The sequence below is a fragment of the Hyaena hyaena genome, unplaced genomic scaffold (genome assembly GCF_003009895.1).
Source record: "Hyaena hyaena isolate Hyena2069 unplaced genomic scaffold, ASM300989v1 scaffold_421, whole genome shotgun sequence".
Lineage (NCBI taxonomy): Eukaryota > Metazoa > Chordata > Mammalia > Carnivora > Hyaenidae > Hyaena > Hyaena hyaena.
Window position 1 is genome coordinate 739,282 of NW_024081057.1, and position 19,607 is coordinate 758,888.

General features: G+C 42.0%; 1 protein-coding gene across 4 annotated transcripts in view; it reads right to left on the bottom strand.

Moving 5' to 3' along the window:
- Positions 1 to 1,328: 1,328 nt before the first annotated feature.
- LOC120245535 (charged multivesicular body protein 3) overlaps positions 1,329 to 19,607 on the bottom strand; it is a 102,784-nt gene continuing 84,505 nt past the window's right edge. For all 4 annotated transcript variants that reach the window (XM_039252622.1, XM_039252619.1, XM_039252620.1 and 1 more), the window contains 4 exons: positions 18,933 to 19,112; positions 6,658 to 6,779; positions 3,486 to 3,600; positions 1,329 to 1,934 (listed from right to left, as the gene is read on the bottom strand). In XM_039252622.1, coding sequence (XP_039108553.1) covers positions 1,792 to 1,934; positions 3,486 to 3,600; positions 6,658 to 6,779; positions 18,933 to 19,112 — 560 coding nt within the window. In that variant the 3' untranslated portion in view covers positions 1,329 to 1,791. The remainder of the gene's footprint in view (positions 1,935 to 3,485; positions 3,601 to 6,657; positions 6,780 to 18,932; positions 19,113 to 19,607) is intronic.

The following is a 19,607-nucleotide window of genomic DNA, read 5'->3' on the forward strand; positions in this document are numbered from 1 at the left end:
AAAAGCTGAAAGACAGATGCTATTATCTGACTTCAAGACTTAACTATAAAGGTACAGCAATTAAGCAGTGTGGTAATTAGTGAAGGAAAAGGCAAATACATCAGTACAACATCAGTGAAACAGAACTGAGAGTCTGAAACAGACTCACATAAAAATGGTCAACTGATCTTTGAAAAAGGAATAAGGACAATACAATGCAGCAGAGATTGTCTTTACAGCAAATTGTGCTAAAACTAGACATCAACATGCAAAAAAATAAATCTGGACACAGATCTTACACACTTCGCAAAAATTAAATCATAATGGACTGAAACCTAAATGTAAAACAAAATTCCTAGATGATAACATAAGAGAAAATCTAGATGACCATGGGTATGATCATTACTTAAGATCTAACACCAAAGGCATGATCATGAAAGAAATCACTGGAAAGCTGCAACTTCATTAAAACTGAAAAGCACCCTGTGAATGACAATGTGAAGGAGTGAGAAGACCAGCCTTAGACTGGGAGAAAATATCTATAAAAGACATCTCTGAGAAAGGACTGTTATGCAAAGAACTCTTCAAACTCAACAATAACACCCAACTGAAAATGGGCAAATGACCTAAACAAACACCTCACCCAAAAAGATACACAGATGGCAAAAAAGCACATGGAAAAATGTTTAACATCATAAGTCACTAGGGAATTGCAAATTAAAACAACAGTGAGATAATACTACATACCTGTCAGAATGGTCAAAATCCGAAACACTGACAACATCAACTACTGGCGAGGATGTGGAGCAATAGGAACTCTCATTCATGGCTGGTGAGAATGCAAAACGGTACAGCCAACTTTGGAAGACAGTTTGGCAGTTTCTTACAAACCGGACATGGTCTTACCAGCGATCCAGCAACTGTGTTCCTTGGTATTTACCCAAATGAGTTGAACAACAAGCAGCAGCAGCAGAGAAAAGCAGCTGGACGGAGAGTGAGAGTCCTAATCTCACAGCTGTCTGCTCTGGGTCCAGCGTGCACTGGAAGGAAGGGAAGGCAAACTACATATGCACCCCAGTCAGGACATAATACAGCCATCCAGCCAACAGGACAAGGAGTCACCATTCCTGAGGATCCTTCTGGCGAAACAGCTGACCAAGCAGAAGCGTGGCTCCCACACCACATCGGGGAAAGCTGGGGAACAGCATCCACAGAGCAGAAGCCTCTTCTGCTGAGCTTCCAAGCTCCATGTGACTGGCTAGGGCACCTCCTCTCTCTCCAAGGTCAACATATAATCTGAGATTGCAAACACCTTGAAAATTCACTGCACATGACAATCTACAATGAGACCAAGTGTTAAAGCAGAAATTTATTAAAATCCATTTTATATAGTGTTTTAGAGACCAAAAAATGGAGAGTCCTCAACATTCAGGCCAGCTCTATCATCAGAAGTGCTTCGGGATAAGGCAGATTCTCTTGCCCTTTCCTGCAAAAGATACTTCTGTTTATCCTCCTGAAAAGGATACATCGCAAGAAACAGACTCCTTTGCCCTCCATCCCTCCCAAAAGATGCTTCTATTTATACCCCTGAAAATGATGCATTTATAACCCCACCTCTGAAGGACAATCCTGTTGAGATCCCAAAACCTCTACAATGTGAAGAGATAGTTAGCAGAGAACCTTCCCAGAATAAAAGTGCCTCATACAGAGGTGTAGTGCAAGAGATACAGAACATGGTGACTGCTTCAGAGGAGTGTGCCCACTGCCGGTTGATGGGCCACGAATGGGCCCGAAGGTCCAGCTGGGCAGCCACTAGCTGCGGAGTGTGGCCAGACGGGACTGCATGGCCTCCAGGGCCTCTTCTTCCTCCTCATCTTCTGATGCAGCCATCGCTCCTAAAGGCTCAGGTTCCGGAAGGGCATCGGTCACTTTACTAGGCGCTTTGCCCAAGGCCCCTGAGAAAAAAACAGCAAACAAATGAACAAATTATCATTTTAAAGAAGTGGTCCTTCATCCTCTCTGCCTTTCATACCTGAAGAGCCTACAGAGAAACAGAAAAGGGGCAATAAAACCAGCTGTTCACATTGCGGTTTTGCTCACTGGGACAGATGTGCGAACACCAGCTTGTAATGATACCAAGGTCATAATAGAGGATTCGGGTTTTAAGAAATTTGGGTCTGACACTCCTGTTCTAAATTCCTAAACACTACTGAATACTTAAGTTTTAAGATTCATACAGATGTTACATGTATCTCAGTAAAACTAAATTGTTTTTAAACTTTCACAAAAGGTTCTCCTGGAGGAACTAGTGTTTCCCAACAATTTTAAAACAAATAAATAATTAAACAATTTTAAAACAGATAAAAATTAAATCTTCCCAATTTTTTTATTAAACATAAAACCCAAACTCCAGAAGTAAAAGTTTAAAACCTCATCAACCATCTTTCAGAGATGACTATTTTTTGTTTATCCCCTTTCCAGTCTCTTCTTACAGACCTGTTTTTATATATGAGTATGTATTTCAATAACAAGGCTTTTCTCATACATTATATTGTGAACATCTTTACATGTTAATGAATCTAGTTCCACATTATCATACCTATAAAGTATTCCATTAAAACATAATTCAACCAATATTCTATTATTAGGCATTTAGGTTACTTCAAACTTTTCAATATGATAAATAATGCTACTACAGGCATCCTTGCGTTCCATCTTTCAGCACATCCTTAATTACTAGTTAAAAAAAATGTTTATGTTTATTTCTTTTTGAGAGACAGAGAGAGGCTGAAGGGGTAGAGTGAAGGAGACAAGGATTTGAAGCAGGCTCTGCATTCACAACAGAGAGCCTGACATTGGGCTTGAACTCACAAACCATGAGATCATGACCTGGGCCGAAGTCAGGTGCTTAACCGACTGAGCCACCCAGGTGCCCCTTTAATTACTAGTTTAAAATCAACTCACAGAGGGGCGCCTGGGTGCCTCAGTCAGTTAGGCATCCATCCGACATTGGCTCAGGTCACGATCTCACAGTTTGTAGTTCGAGCTCCACATCGGGCTCTGTGCTGACAGCTCAGAGCCCAGAGTCTGCTTCTGATTCTGTGTCTCCCTCTCTCTGCTCCCCCCTCACCTTGTGCTCGGTCTCTCTCTCAAAAATAAACATTAAAAAGTAAAATAAACTCCCAGAAATCAATGTGTTATTAGGTCCAGGCTTTTGACAGCTACTGCCAAATTGCTTTCAAGAAAGTCTACAGCAATTTAAGCTCCCAAAAGCAGTGTTGTGAGAGCAATGTTTCTCCTCACCATTTTTAAAACTTTAGGAATTTTAAAAGATCTTTGCATTTTTCAAATATCTTGAAAAATAAGCATAGTATCTATATAACTAACCTGCATAGTCACTGCATTGCATTTATAGTCCTAAAGAAAAAGCTACTAGATAATTTAGTGAATGCAAGAAGGAAGACCATAAAAGGAGGGGAGAAAGTGGAAGAGTCTCAGGGCCATACCTGCTGTGATTTCAAAAAGAATTTTGTCAATTTCCATTTCTGCTGCTTCTTCCATTTCTTCTTGATCATCCATGCTTTCAAAAGTATCCTCTAACATTTCTTCTATGATGCCAGCCTAAACACATAACAAATCACATCACGTCCCTCAACCGATAAAAATGTTCCTCACAGAAACTTCTGTGGGTCCAGTTCCACCCAAGCTCTAGTGTCTTTAAGTCCAGACAACCCTTCTGAGGGTGAACACTCAAGACAGATGGTCACGAAACACAAGGATGCTGTCTGTCCTCTCTGAAGAAAGGCAATGGCCACAGGGACACTTCTCAGATTCAGCACCAAGGTTGGACGGGGGCCTCTATCAGTGGAGCCTCACACAGTAACCCAGACAGTAATGATGGAACAACTTGTTGAAAATATGTGTGCCCGTAGCTGCCTTGGGAAACATGTGCCCTAATGCTGCAAGCCAAGTCCGTGAGCACCGGACTTGAAACACAGTATGAAAGCTGAGTGGAGTCTTAGTGGACACTATGATAACAAGTACCAAGAGCAGCGTGGGGCTCCATGGAACACTGAAGAGTACTTAGGCATGTCCAGGTCACAGCTGCTGGTGCAAGGGCAGTCCAGGGGGCTGGGAAGGATCAATCGATTCGCCAGAGCCTCATCCTCCATTCCTGACAGAACTGACCAGATAGCATTTCTGGACCCAACAAGGTAACTAACACTCAGACTCTACTGGAAGGCTTGTGCCTGGCAGCCTGAAGCGAGTCACTCAGCCTCCTTTGTCCTCAAGGTAGGGGGACTCCAGTATGAGGAACAAGAAAACTGTTCTCAGGGTGCCTAGCTGCCTTAGTCAGAAGAGTGTGCAACTCTTGATCTTTGGGTTGTGAGTTCAAGCCCCACACTGGGTCTACAGATTACTTAAATAGATAAAACTTAAAAAGGAAAGTAAAATGTTTTGAACACTGGCCAACCCAGGCCAGACCTACAGTCTTCCTTGCCAACACTGTCCTCAGCTCCCAATTAGGATCCTACTGACTGGTTTTTGTTTGGTTTTGAAGCAGAAGGTCAGAACAGGATCCTCCCATGTCAGAAAGAGGCCCCCTGATACCTCTGGGCAGAAGGGACTGAGAGGCAGAAGGAAGGCAAGGATTCGGGCTTCTGAGACGCTGCCAAGAGAGAAAAATCCTAACTGCTTTGCCACTTGCAATAGCTGAGCCTCTTGCTTTGTACCTGACCCAGTGATTCAAGGAGCAGGAGGTCATCTGCGACAGCTCCAGGCCTGGTTCCCCGCACTTAGCAGGGCAAGACTCTCACTCCCCAGGCTGCTATCAGATGGAAATGCCCCTCTCCTGCCTGCCTTTGTGCTGCCAGAATATGCAAGTGACTTTCAGTAACAGGAATCAGAATCACCATATTCTGCCCATTCTCAGATCCTTTCCTCTCAGCCAAAATGAACAAACAAATTCATGAATGTCATCTTAGTTGGAGGCTACTGAAAAGAGGTGCCATACATGCTTGTTAACTAGTTCAATGAGCCTTCTGGAATCCTGACTCTAACAGCCTTCCACATCCTGGAGGTGGAAGCTGTTATTCATTCATTTATTCACCTATTCAATTAGCAACCATTCATCAAAAGCCTGCTCTGTGCCACACAAAGGCCAGGGTCTGGGGACAATGGAATGACTATTGTGTTCCTACCCTCAAGGAGCTGGGCTCCTACCACAAGCTTTGGTTTGTACTTGGGGATGTATATCCTGGGGTGAACTCAGTAACTTATCTACTACATGCAGGCCTTCCTCCAAATCTGTATTACTTTCAGTATTCAGAAACCACCGTGGAAAAGACCCCACATTCTTATAGAGGCTTCCCCTTAGATCCTAGTGGCTACAAAAGTTAGAATGAGTGGGCCTAAGTCATTCCAAAAATCACTTTATTATCCTATTCTAGATGGACAGTCTTCACAACATGGGAAAAAAGATCCACATACCACTTTTAAAGGACACACACTCCTGATGCCGGTCCCTCCTTCCTACTACTGCCCAAGGACTTCTCATTCCAAAGCCCTGGGTTCTGAGCTTTTTACGTTGCTGTTCCATCAGTTCTCTCCAGTTCCTCTCTCCCATGCCCTAGAGCCCCGCATATATTTCAAGTTCATAAATGAAAATTCCCTAGGAAGAAGAAAGGCAATTTCTATGCACAAGCCCATATACAAGAATCTGAGGTATATAATGGTGGCTCTTAGGTCACAAGTCAAAAGTGTGAAACACACCTGTATGAGATACTTCCTATTTCCATTTCTGAGGCAGCTCAAGCAATAAGGCCAGACACCTGTGCTCCAAGCCCAGCTCTGTCATTTACAACCAAGGCCACTTAGGTAAGTTACCTGGCAACTTGAAGACTCAATTTCCTTCTGTGTAAAATGGGGTAAAAAATACCTCCCCCAAAGGGTCACTGGGAGGGCTCTATAGGACAGCACATGTGACGTACTACTGGCTGGCAGGGGACTCAGTAGCCGTGCTCTCCTAAGCCTTGTCCCTCCCTGTCTGAAGGCCACCACCTGTCCTTTCCAGGCCCTGATCCTGGGAGTGGCAGGTACTTACTGCTTTCTACTCTGTTCTCAGTCTCTCCTCTTCTGGCCTAAAACAGGGGACAGCAAACTCCACAGAGAATGGGCCAAACAGAGTGCACTGCCTGTTCCTGTACAGTTTTACTTGGACACAGTTGTGCTCTTTGGTTACATATTATCTATGCCTGCTTTTATGCTACAAAGCAGAGCTGAGTGGTTACAACAGAGATGCATGGCCGTTTACAGAAACACTATCTAGCCCTTTAAAGAAAAGGGTGGCCAATTCCTGGTCTGGAACAACCTCCCTCCCCAGAGGAAGACCCGGTTTCCTTCTGTCTCCCTGCTCACACTGGAGCCTGGAAACCCTAGCTCTCTGAATCCTCCACCTGCCCTAGAGCCCTGAGCACACTTTCCCTTCTCCTAAGGGACACTGGCAATCTGACCCAGCGTCTGACTTCAGTTGGTTTCAACCAGTGCTAACAGCTGCTGCTCTGTCTTCAAAATCATTTCTGTCCGGCAACAGTGGTCTGTCCATTCCCGCCCAGCCCCAGCCCCCTGCTCTGCTGGGAGCGACTGCTTGCAATAGGATGCAGGGCTGCCCCAGGTCACCTTCATCATCTCTTTGGAGAGCTCTCTCATGGTGGCCTGGATTTCTGGGATCTTCACAAGGCTCTGCATGGCCTTCATCACTTCTGTGCTCTTCTGCAGGGAACCGGCCACTCGCAAAACCGCTGAAAAGGAAAAGGAACAGGACTGTTCAACAGAATGTGACATAGTACTGGAATAAAGAATAATAGGCGCGCCTGAGTGGCTCAGTTGGTTAAGTGTCTGAGTCTCAACCTCAGCTCAGGTCTTGATCTCAGGGCAGTGAGCTGAAGCCTCACGCTGGACTCCCTGCTGGGTGTGAAGCCTAATTAACAACAACAACAACAAAGAGTGACAGTCAAATTATAAGCTACTCTAATAAAAGAGAACAGTAGTAGGTGGACTCCCAAAGCTACCTGTGAGCCTACAGAACACATTTCTATGCTAGTTAACCAAGAGACTGATTTTTAGTATATACTTTGGCTACAAGAGGGACAAACTCTGAGCACACACACCATTTGGCTGATGTGGAGAGCAGCCTGGAGGCACGTATCTGAAGGGAAGGAAGCCCGCTAGGAATGACTGTGACACCCAGGACGAGTCACATGGGAGGAACAGCTCCGGACCTTGCCAGGCCACACTGGAGAATACAACACTTTAGGCTACACACAACTAGTGCTCCCCATTCCCTAGCCCATGGATGGCAGCTGCTCTCTGACGGCCCTGTCACTGGTCCTCAGGAAAATGAGAAAAATCAAGATGAGATACACAGTGAGTCTACGTGTTGCTATATGGTGGTTACAGTTCCTAGCTACGGAAACATTTTCTGTTGTCTGATCATATATACACTATATATTCTATGTAAGAAATGATGACAATAGCAAATGATCGATCATCCCTTGCCCTGCCCCCTACCCTCTACCACACACACATCTTAAACATGTCAAAGATGTGGCAGCCTTCCAAATCTGTTTTGCAATTTCATGAGTTCTGAGCTGTCCGACAAAACTGGCAAAGAGACCTCCTGAGCACTGCAGTGTTTGGCTAAGCCAAGAGTTTCTAAAAATTTACCCCTGTCTGAATCCAGACTCTAGGCAGCTTTCACATCTAAGGGAAAACAAGAGACAAGGAACAAGAGTGACCAGGGAAATGCCTGGGTGACATACACACCACTGTGTGATTTTTCTAAAGGAAGTTGGTTAGTAGCAGAGTATTCTTCGTTTCCCTTACCGATGGAATGGGAGAGCGAAATATTGATCTATTAAGATCAGTATAATTACAGCAGAAATATCAAGAATCTGTATGGCTGAAATAACATTATATATGCCGTTATAATGATACAAAAAAGTTTTAAAATATTAAAGTTACTATTGGTCATTGTAAAAAGGTAAGTGATGGAAAGAAGGGTAAAATTACAGTTAATTCCAGATAGTTCTTTTTGAACTATAAAATCTGAGGTCTACACAGGCCCATGTTTTATACTAATTTACATGCCGAGTTTCTGACAGAGTGCTTGAACATGACATGTGTTCAATACACTTTGATTTGAATTAAAAAAAAAAAAAAGATGGGAGACAGAAAAAAATGGTGTGATAGGTGTTAAATACTAACACATATGTATTTTGAAAAGGGATGAATTTCTGATTGTTAAAAGAAACAAGAGGGGCACCTGGGTGGCTCAGTTGTTTGGGCATCTGACTCTTGATTTTGGCTCGGGTCATGGTCTCATGTCTTGGGAGTTCGAGCCCTGCATGTCTCTCTCTGGCCCTCTCCTGCTCTCTCTCTCAAAATAAATTTTTACAAAAAGAAGAGGAAGAAGAGAAGAAAAGGAATAGTATAGTAGGAAAAGAGGAAGCAAAAATAAACTTAGACATAAAACTAATCCCAAAAAACTTTGATTGCCAATCAGGATTGGGAGAAGTGGATTTTTAAAAGGCCAATGCTACAATGGAAACTCAAAACAAAGAAGATAAATATACAGAGAAAAAGAAAAGACTAAAATGTACTTTCTATGTTCCACAAGGAAAGAAGCATGTGAGATAAAAATTATTTTATAATCAAAATAGTCACCCCTACAAGAGAATGAGAAGATAAGCCATAAGCTGTTTTTATTTGCAAAAACAAATCTGAGAAAGGACTGTTATCCAAAGTATGCAAAGAAGTCTTAAAACTCAATAAGAAAATTAACAATCCAATTAAAAATGGGCAAAGACCTAAACAGATACCTCACCAAAAAAGATGGCAAAAAAAATCCAAACCCCACATGAAAAGATGATCAACATGTCATTAGGGAACTGCAAACTTGTAAAACAAGGAGATACCACTACACATCTATTAAAATGTTCAAAATCCAAAACACTGACAACACTCAATGCTGGTGAGGATGTGGAGCAATAGCAATTGCTGGTGGAAACGCAAAATGGTTCAGCCACTTTGGAAGACAATATGGCAGTTTCTTACAAAATTAAACTCTCCTATATGTGCTCCTTGGTATTTACCCAAACAAGCTGAAATGTATGTGTATTCAAAAACCTGCATATTCACAGCTTTCTTCATAATTGCCAAAACTTAGATGCAACCAAGATGTTGCTTGCAAATAAACAATAATGGAATAAATAAAGTGTGGTATATAAAATGGAATATCCAACACTAAAAAGAAATGGCTCTCAAGCCAGTAAAAATAATGAAGGAGGGGCGCCTGGGTGGCTTAGTCGGTTAAGCGTCCGACTTTCACTTAGGTCATGATCTTNAATGCTGACAAAAACTGAGGACTGATGGATGTGGGGGGGAGGAGGGATGGGCATGGAGGAGGACACTTGTGGGGATGAGCACTGGGTGTTATGTGGAAACTAATTTGACAATAAACTATTTGTAAAAAAATAAAAAATTAAAAAAATTAGGGGCGCCTGGGTGGCTTAGTCGGTTAAGCGTCCGACTTTCGCTTAGGTCATGATCTCACGGTTCGTGGGTTCGGGCCCCGCGTCGGGCTCTGTGCTGACTGCCAGCTCAGAGCCTGGAGCCTGTTTCAGTCTGTGACTCCCTCTCTCTCTGACCCTCCCCTGCTCGCACTGTCTCTCTCTCTCTCCTAGAAATAAATAAAAATATTTAAAAAAAAAATGAAGGAAATTGGGGCACCTGGGTGGCTCAATCGGTTGGGCATCCAACTTCAGCTCAGGTCATGATCTCATAGTTTGTGAGCGTGAGCCCTACATCAGGCTCTGTGCTGACAGCTCGAAGCCTGGAGTCTGCTTTGGATTCTGTGTCTCCCTCTCTCTCTCTGCCTCTCCCTTACTCACGCTCTGTCACTCTCTCTCAAAAATAAATAAACCTTTAAAAAATGAAGCAAATTTACTTACATGCATATTACTAAATTTAAGAAACAAATCTAAAAGGCTGACTTGTATGATTCCAAGTATACGACATTCTGGAAAAGGTTATGGAGACAGTAAAAAGATCAATGGTTGCTTGGGGTTAGGGGGAGGGAGGAGTGAATAGGCAAAGCACAGAATATTCTTCGCTGTATATATTAAACAATAAAAAAATCTCCAGAAAGGATAAGATGACACAGAAAACAAGAGGTTAGCATTATAAAAACTATCTGACATTTAAAATTAGAAGGATTAAAGTCACACATGAAATGAGCCCATTTCCTGGTTATAGCTTTTTCTGCTAGTCCCTCCGCAGCCTCCAGCCAGGCCTTTCTGCTGCTCTTCCAGGCTCTCCCCAGGTTCCTTCAGCTGTGGGGCGGGGCCTCTGTAAGCTCCTCCCTCAATATGCAGGGTAGGGCCCCACTAATAGCTCTAGAGAGTGGAGACCTGATGGATAGATTTTTTTTTTTTTTAACAGTATGCTTCATGACATGAGAAAAGAAAAAAAAAAAAAAACAGTATGCTTCATGAATTTCCACACCATCCTTCTGCACAGACCATTGAATCTTCTCGTTAAAGTTACCATTCTGGTAGTATGTGCTGCCCAAGAGAGGTCAAGATATATCTTTTTTATTTGGAGGTGGACTCACAATTTTATTCCTAGTGCCTTGCACTGTGCCTGACACAGCTGACACTCAAATGTTGAATAAACCAATGAATGCATTTAGAAAACAACAAGCAAAACTATCATATTCAAATGGGATTTTTAAAAATGTTAAACATATTCACTTTTTTAAAATTTTTTTAATGTTTTATTTTTGAGAGAGAGAGAGACAGCTTGAGCAGGGGAGGGTCAGAGAGAGGGGGACACAGAATCCGAAGACAGGCTCCAGACGCTGGGCTCGAACCCAAAAACCGTGATATTGACCTGAGCCAAGGTGCCCCAAACATATTCACTTAACAGCAAACAACACTGAGGTGGTTAATAAAGACTCAGATGTCCTCTACATATAGTGACATATTTAGATCAGAAATGTGTTATTCCTTTCTTGTATTAACCATAAAAATTCCAAAACATTTCTTTATGGAAATAAATAAAATCAACCAATTTCATATGGCAAAAGGAAGGGGAAGAACTTCAACAAATAGAAACTAGTTCTCCCCAAATTTTCAATTACAGACATAGAATGATGGCACTTGGGGAACAACTTGTTGAAACTCTCAACTTCTCATTTCCCCTCCTTCCAACTCCTGGCAGCCACCAGTGTACTCCATGTCTCTCTCGATCTGACCGCTGTAGGCACCTCATGTAAGTGGAATCAGTTATCTGTCCTTTTGTGACAGGCCTATTTCACTTAGCATAACGCCTTCAAAGTTTATCCACATTGTAAGAAAGCGTCAGCATTTCCTTCCTTTTTTTTTTTTTTTTTTTTAAGTTTGAGAATGAGAGAGAGTGCAAACAGGGGAAGAGCGAAGAGACAGAGGGGGAGAAAGAATCCCAAGCAGGCTCTGCACTGCCAGAGCCTCGCTTGGGGCTTCATCCCACAAAACATGAGTTCATGACCTGAGCAAAAAATCAAGAGTCACACACTCAACCAACTCAGCCACCCAGGCACCCCATCGTTTCTTTCCTTTTTAGTTAAGGCTACATAATATTGTATTGTGTGTATATATACCACATTTTGTTTATCCATTCATCCTTCAATGGAAACCTGGGTTACCTTTTTACCTTTTGCCTATCATCAATAATGTGACTATGAATATGGATGTACAAGTATCTGTTTGAGTCCCTGTTTTAATTATTTTGGGTATATACCCAGAGACAGAATTTCTGAATCATATGGTAATTCTATTTTCTGCCTCACTTTTGAAACTTTCCTTTAACTTACTCCCCCAATTAAAGCATACTCATCATCTATCCTATTCTGCAAGAAGCTGCTGTCAGAAAGCTATCACTTGGAGAGCATCTAATCATAATGTATTAATTAATAGCTGACAAGGCTTAACATGTTACCCTTCCCAGGGATATCTGCATTTTAGCTGAAGAAGATCCTAAGGAAAGTGACTTCATCAAATGGTGGCTTTTCAAAGCAACAACAGGCTAGGAGTAGAAGGGGGACAGACTTTGAGGGCAAGACCCTAATCTCTTGGGAACTCTCATTACATATTTCTAGTTTTCTCTCATTCCAAAATATAGACTCCTCCCTCCTGCTCTGTCCTTGATGCTACCCTCAGTTGCCTTCTCTGCTGTATTTAGTTTACCAGCAGGAACATCCTACTGTAAAGCCTCTCAACAACGCTCCCTGGGGTTTCCTCCCACTGGCCTGGTGCTTAGGGAAGCACGGTGATCCTCCTGGAGTCAGTCTGGACAACCCCAAATAGAATCTCTGTTCTCTCTCCCCTATGACCCAGCAATAGCACTGCTAGGTATTTACCCAAGGGATACAGAAATGCTGAGGCATAGGAGCACATGAACCCCAATGTTCATAGCAGCACTCTCAACAATAGCTAAAACATGGAAAGAGCCTAAGTGTACATCAACAGAAGAATGGATCAAGAAGATGTGGTTTATCTATACCATGGAATACTACACGGCAATGAGAAACAATGAAATCTGGCCATGTGTAGCAACAGGGATGGACCTTGAGGGTGTTATGCTGAGTGAAATAAGTCAGGCAGAGAAGGACAAATACCATATGTTTGCACGTATAGGAGGATTAGGAGGAACTTAACTGAGGAACAAGGGGGAGAAGAAGGGGGGAAATGGTGGGGGAAAGGGAGAGAGGCAAACCACGAGAGGCTCTTGAATGCTGACAAAAACAGGACTGATGGATGGGGGGGAGGGATGGGCATGGAGGAGGACACTTGTGGGGATGAGCACTGGGTGTTATGTGGAAACTAATTTGACTATAAACTATTTGTAAAAAATAAAATAAAAATAAAATAAAAAATAAAATAAATTTTTAAAAAATCTCTGTTCTCTCTTTAGGGCTGCTTCCTTTCCCTTGGTTTCCAATGTCTTTAATGGCCCTGCATTCTTTTCAGGTTCAAGGGCTTAGAGCATTTCCAACTTTGACCAGACCATGTACTCTGTATTCAGCCTAGGACTTCTTACTGTCTTCTCTTCCATGCATCCTATTAGACTAAGCGACTCAGGCCCTCCCCACAGCCACTCAGGGACCCCGCCTGTGATCCTGCTGTACCAGTCCCTCACCGCACCTGCAGTCTGTGCCTGCAGTGTGCACGGTGCTCTGCTGCCTACAAACTGGAATGACAAGTCCTTGCTTAACTTACAAAACTGACTCCCAATTACCTTTGGAGCTCTACCTCCCACTGCCCCACTTAATGTGCTCTTGTCAAACTGAAGCACGTACTGTTTGCTGAACACGGCCTGAAGTATTTCATCTGTGCCTCTCTGCACCCTAATTCATCAACTGAGATGCCTCCAATTCTCCCCAAAATACTTTTCCTCTGAACTGTCCCTGTAGTTTATCTGTGCCATCCCTACCGCCATCTCAATCTGAGCTGCCTCCAAAAAGCCTTGCTCTCCAACGGCCATAAAACTGGTCTTCCTCACCTCCCTGCTCAGCCTCTCTGGCCATCCCTCCCCCTCACTCTCCTGCACCCCAACTTCCTAGAACTTCCTTCAGCGTTTTAAATGTGTGGTTCTTCTTGGCCCCAGAGCTTTCCTACGAGCTGCCTGGCACTCAGGCTGGAGCTGTCCATGTCGACCTTCAGTACTGTCACTCCCCAAAAGGAGCCATCATCCACTCCGGCTCCATTTACCAGTCCTGTGGTGCTTATCACAGTTTGCAAGAGAAGTACCAAATACTTGATTATTAAATTTGTTACTTTTTAGGTCTTTTTATTAAATTTATCTGATTTGCTTTCGTCCCACACCTAGAGGGCAATGACTGTGCCTGTAATGTTAACTATTTTATCCCTGGCACCCAGCAATACATCGGGCACATAACAGGGGCTAAAAAGTGGATTACAGAATTGTCATTTCACTCTTTGTAGCTTAGTTTATCTGCCTGAGAAGATTAGGGATGGTTCTGACACCACCTCCACTTAATCCAGCCTCTCACCATCCCCGCCCTCTCTTTTTCTTTCTTAAAAAAGAGGAGAGATAGGAAAGAAGGGGGTGGTGAGAAGGAGCTCTGAGAAATCGTTCAAGGAACACCAAAACATTTCAGAAAGAAAAAGGAAGTGTTCATGAAATAAGAACAGGACGATTAAAAAAAAAAAAAAATCAGAGAACTCTTTTCTGTAAATTAAAGTTAAGATAGCCAAAATAAAGAATTTGAGAGGAGAAATGGAAAATAAAGTTAAGGAAATTTCTCAGAAACTGAAACACAACGACAAAATTGGTGACAGTGATTGTATTTTGAGCCTATATATAGAGCAACCACCATGTGCCAGGAGCTGAATAAGCTTTACAACTACTCTATGGGGAAGGTGCTATTATTATCTTCAAAATGGAAATCAAGAAAGGTAAGAAAATTAAATCAGTCTGGGAAATCTAACAATTAAAATCTTTTGCTTCCAGAAAGAAAGAGAAAATACAGTAGAAAGGAAATGATTGCATTAACACACCCAAGAACTAAAAGACCAGGGAACTGAAGGGACAGCACCCTGTCTTTTTGGAATCCGTGTGGAAATATTCACAGATGAAACTGTGTGAGGTCTTGGGTTCCCCAGGGGGACATACAGGGAGTAGATGCAGATACAGATGAAGCATGACCAGACAAGATTTGTGTGCAGGTGTAGTAATGCTCACATACCCACATACTAGGTGACAAAGGCAGGCCTGAAGGTAAAAATGTGGAAAGCAGTATTTGGAGGCACAACGTTAGATGAGGTCACCTGGGGGAAGAGTGAACATGGAAAACAGAAGAGGATCTAGAACGGAGCCTTAGGGCACTCTGACTCATTTAAAGACCAAACAGGAGGCGCCTGGCTAGCTTGGTTGGTTGAGCGTCCAACTCTTGACTTTGGCTCAGATCATGATCCTAGGGTCATGGGACAGAGCTCCAAGTTGGGCTCCACTTGGAATGTAGAGCCTGCTGGGATTCTCTCTACCTCTGCCCCTCTCTGCCCTTTTTCCCCACTTGTGCATTGTGCTCTCTCTAAAAAAAAAAAAAAAAAAAAAAAAAAAGCAAATAAATATTTTACTTTTCAGTTGTGATAAAACCACAATACGTATCTGAAACAAATAATAAAATATATTGTTATGGATGTATATTTAAAGGATAACAAGCTTCTGACTTCTGTGCAGTACACGTGAGAGCTTCCATTATGTTTAGTACTGAAAGTACATGCTACAGAAGAGATTTTTCACGTAGATGATTACTTGTGAGCTCTACCTACTTAAAAAGGTCTTTAGGGGAGCACCTGGGTGGCTCAGTCGGTTAAGCATCCGACTTCGGCTCAGGTCATGATCTCACAGTTCGTGAGTTTGAGTCCCGTGTCGGGCTCTGTGCTGACAGCTTGGAGCCTGGAGCCTGCTTCGGATTCTGTGTCTTCCTCTCTCTCTGCTCCCTTCGCCCTGCCCTGCTCACATTCAGTCTCTCTCTCAAAAATAAACATTAAAAAAAAAAAAAAAAGGTCTTTAGGAATCAGTACGCCAGAAAGAAAAACTCAACAGAAGACAGTGATCAAGTTACACTAGTTCCCAGAGAAATGTCATCTACTGTAATAAGGTAACATTTCTCAAAAATTACAAAGTCTGACAAGGGTTGGTGAAAGGGTATGGAAAAAAGAACTCTCATCCACTGCTGGTGGGAATGTAAATTAGTAAAGCCTCTTTGGAGAACAATTTTGCAACTGTAGCAAATTTCAGCCCAGTTATTTTTAACCCTGCAATTCTACTTCTGAGTATAAAATTGTCCCAGAGAAACCTTTACCCATGTGCAAAAGTGAAAAGACATTCACAGCAGTGCTGTAATAGCAAAAAATTGAAAATATACTAAATGTTCATCAGTGGAAGAAAAGTAAAATGTGATACATCCATCTGATGGAACACCATCCACTAATTTAAAAAATATGGCATTATGGGTATTCTTCAAAACCACAATGATAAATGGAAAACAATGCAGATTGGTATATACAGAATATCATGTCCACCAGCTTTAAGATTCATGACAGTGGTTACTTGTGGGGCGGTTGAGAGAGAGGGAATGGAATTCGGAAGACATATTAAAGGAGCTTCAACTTTAGTAATACTGTTTCTTCTACAATATAAAACTGAAGCAAATCCAACAAAATGTCAAATTGTATTGATTCTGGGTGACAGGTACTTAAACATCTACTATATTATCCTGTGTACTTTCACCTTTGCAACTGGGGAAACAAAAATGGCTGTGCATACACAGCTTTATTCATGGGGGATGTGGGAAGCAGAGTAAGCCAGATATTTTCTAATGTTGACTCAGTAAAGGGAATACTGAAAAAATTTTAAACAAACTCATCATGGTCACCTGAACATGAACCTCATCCTTTCAGCATGTTACAGAAAGAACAGTGAGTAAATATGAAACTTTCCTTGCTGGCTGTAAAAGGCAAGAGTACACTTAAGCTTAAGCTTTCAAACGGACAGATACGATGAGATTATTTCTTCCTGGTACTCTACAGTACGCTGGTTTGTTCAAAAGACATATATATATCTAGTATTTAAAGAGTGTGTGTGTCTGGGTTTTATATACATAAAATCACTTAGGGCTGAAACAACACAGTTTTTGAAAGTTATGATGTTTGTCTATTTTTTGTTTTGTTTTGACTTCTTCCCTATCCATTATTATTTTCTTCAGTATCTGGGGAAAGAACCTGATGATATATCCGTTATTAGGCATTTTTAACAACCACATCTAAATGCTAACACTGAACATAAAGGAATACCTTCAGAGCCAAATACAACCAAATAATGGATTTGTTACTCATTTGGCACTAGCCTAAACTGAAACAATTCAAGTCTTCTAGCTCTTGAGTGTGACGTACCACCAATGCTGTATCTGACAGAATTGAAAATACTCTTTTTAGGGGCACCTGCGTGGCTCAGTTGGTTAGACGTCCGGCTTCGGCTCAGGTCATAATCTCACGGTTCGTGGGTTCGAGCCCCATGTCGGGCTCTGTGCTGACAGCCAGTCAGAGCCTGGAGCCTGTTTCGGATTCTGTGTCTCCCTCTCTCTCTGACCCTCCCCTGCTCACACTGTCTCTCTCTCTCTCTCTCTCTCAAAAATAAATAAAAAACATTAAAAAAAAATTTTTAAATACTATTTTTAAAATTTTATTAAAAAAATTTTTAATGTTTATTTGTTCTTGAGAGAGAGAGAGCAAGAGACAGAGCATGAGTGGGTAGGGACAGAGGGAGAGGGAGGCACAGAATCCAAAGCAGGTTCCAGGCTCTGAGCTGTCAGCACAGAGCCCGATGTAGGACTCAAACCCACATACCATGAGATCATGACCTGAGCTAAAGTCAATCACTTAACCTACTGAACTACCCAGAAGCCCCTGAAAATATTCTTTAGTGACAAACATTTCTCTATAATTTCTGACTCCATACTCAAGTCTAAATATCTAACAGTTATTTGGTGCCATTCTCAAAGAACTATAATTCTGAGTTAGGACTTGTTAATATAACAGAAATTTAGTAAAAAACAGAAACCAGGGGTACCTGGGTGGCTCAGACAATTAAACATCCAACTTTGGCCCAAGTCATGATCTCGTGGGCCATGAGTTCAAATCCAGTGTGGGGCTGTGTGCTGAAAGCTTAGAGCCTGGAGCCTGCTTCAGATTCTGTGTCTCCCTCTCTCCCCCTCCCCCACTCACACTCTGTCTTTGTCTCTCTCAAAAAAAGAACAAACATTAAAAAGTAAAAAACAAACAAACAGAACAACTGGATGTAAAATTTAACCTATGACTCAAGCTGTCACTGACCTAGAGACAGATGCATATGAAAGATCGCAACAGTATTATACAGGGCAATAAAAGAAAACTAAATTATGTTTATTTTTATCTTAGATATTATAATACATTTTTTGAAATTGATAGCTCACATGTGTGAATACTCATTACAAAGTCTGCAGAGTCCTAACATGTAAGGAAGCATTAAGTAGACAGCCAGAGATAAGACAGAAAAGGAGGTGGGATTAAAGCCAAAGATAAATTTGGATTGACTGAATATGTCTGTCTGTCTATCTATCTAAAGTAGGCTTCACACCCAGTGCAGGGCTTGAACTCAGGACCCTGAGATCAAGACCTGTGCTGAGATCAAGAATTAGATGTTTGGGGGTGCCTGGGTGGCTCAGTCAGTTATTAAGCGTCTGACTCTTGATCTTGTCTCAGGTCATGACCTCATGGTTTGTGCGCTAACAGCGCAGAGCCTGCTTGGGATTCTGTCTCTCCCTCTCTCTGATCCTCCCTCACTCATGTTTTCCTTCTGTTTACCCAAAATAAACAAATAAACTTAAAAAGAAAAAAAAGAATTAAATGCTTAACTGACTGAGCCACCCAGGAGCCCCAGACTTGGACTACTTTAACATTCTGCTTAGGGCGGCTCTGCTCTCAGAACAGAGGACACTCTCTTCTTTCTCCTCCAATGCACAGGCCCACTTCTTACTCCTATGACTCAACTCTTAGGTCACTTTATAACACTGTTCACATGAGGGAGAATATACTAAGTAAAGCAGAGTTATATGCTTTTTTCTTTTTTTTTACCATTATTGCAACAACACTGCAAAAGAAAATGAATCATAAAATAATGATAGTAATAATTATATTTTGCATTTGTGTAACACTCCAACCAAGACAATATGAAGAAGAAAAACCAGAGCTGAGTCTGTTCTTTCCATTCACAGAATCCAGTCAGTACTGATAACAGCATCAAGAGCCATCAGCATTAACAAGGAGGCTGCAAAATAACAGCCATCTTACCCAGCTGGTTCTTCATCCCCATAAGCACGGAGTTCATATGAGCTTTGGAAGCATAGAGCTTGCTCACAGCCTTCCTTGACCTGATCATCTCCTTGGCCAGAACTACACAGACGTCCTTCTGGCCCTTCTTGGCAGCATCTTTCACGGACCGTTTTACTTTTTCTTCTTCTCTTTGGATATCTATATTTAGAACATAACACAAAACACCAAAAAATTAAGGGTAAACTAGGAGATTTATTGGCATTCAAATCTGTTCTTATGGTGATCTAAATGTGTTTATTAAAAGGAAAACAGGGCAGGGGCGCCTAGGTGGCTTAGTCGGTTAAGCGTCCGACTTTCACTTGGGTCATGATCTCGCGGTTCATGGGTTCGAGCCCCGCGTCGGGCTCTGTGCTGACTGCCAGCTCAGAGCCTGGAGCCTGTTTCAGAGTCTGTGACTCCCTCTCTCTCTGACCCTCCCCTGCTCACGCTGTCTCTCTCTCCTAGAAATAAAAATTTAAAAAAAATTAAAAAATAAATAAAAAATAAAAAAAATAAAATTAGCATTTCATTAAAATACTGAATTCTATTGAAATTTGTGTCATGAGAAAAAAATGTGCTGCTGTTTTTCACTAATTTGTGTTTGATCGACACAGAGTCACTTCGGTGTATCATTTTTCTTCTCCACGGAGACCC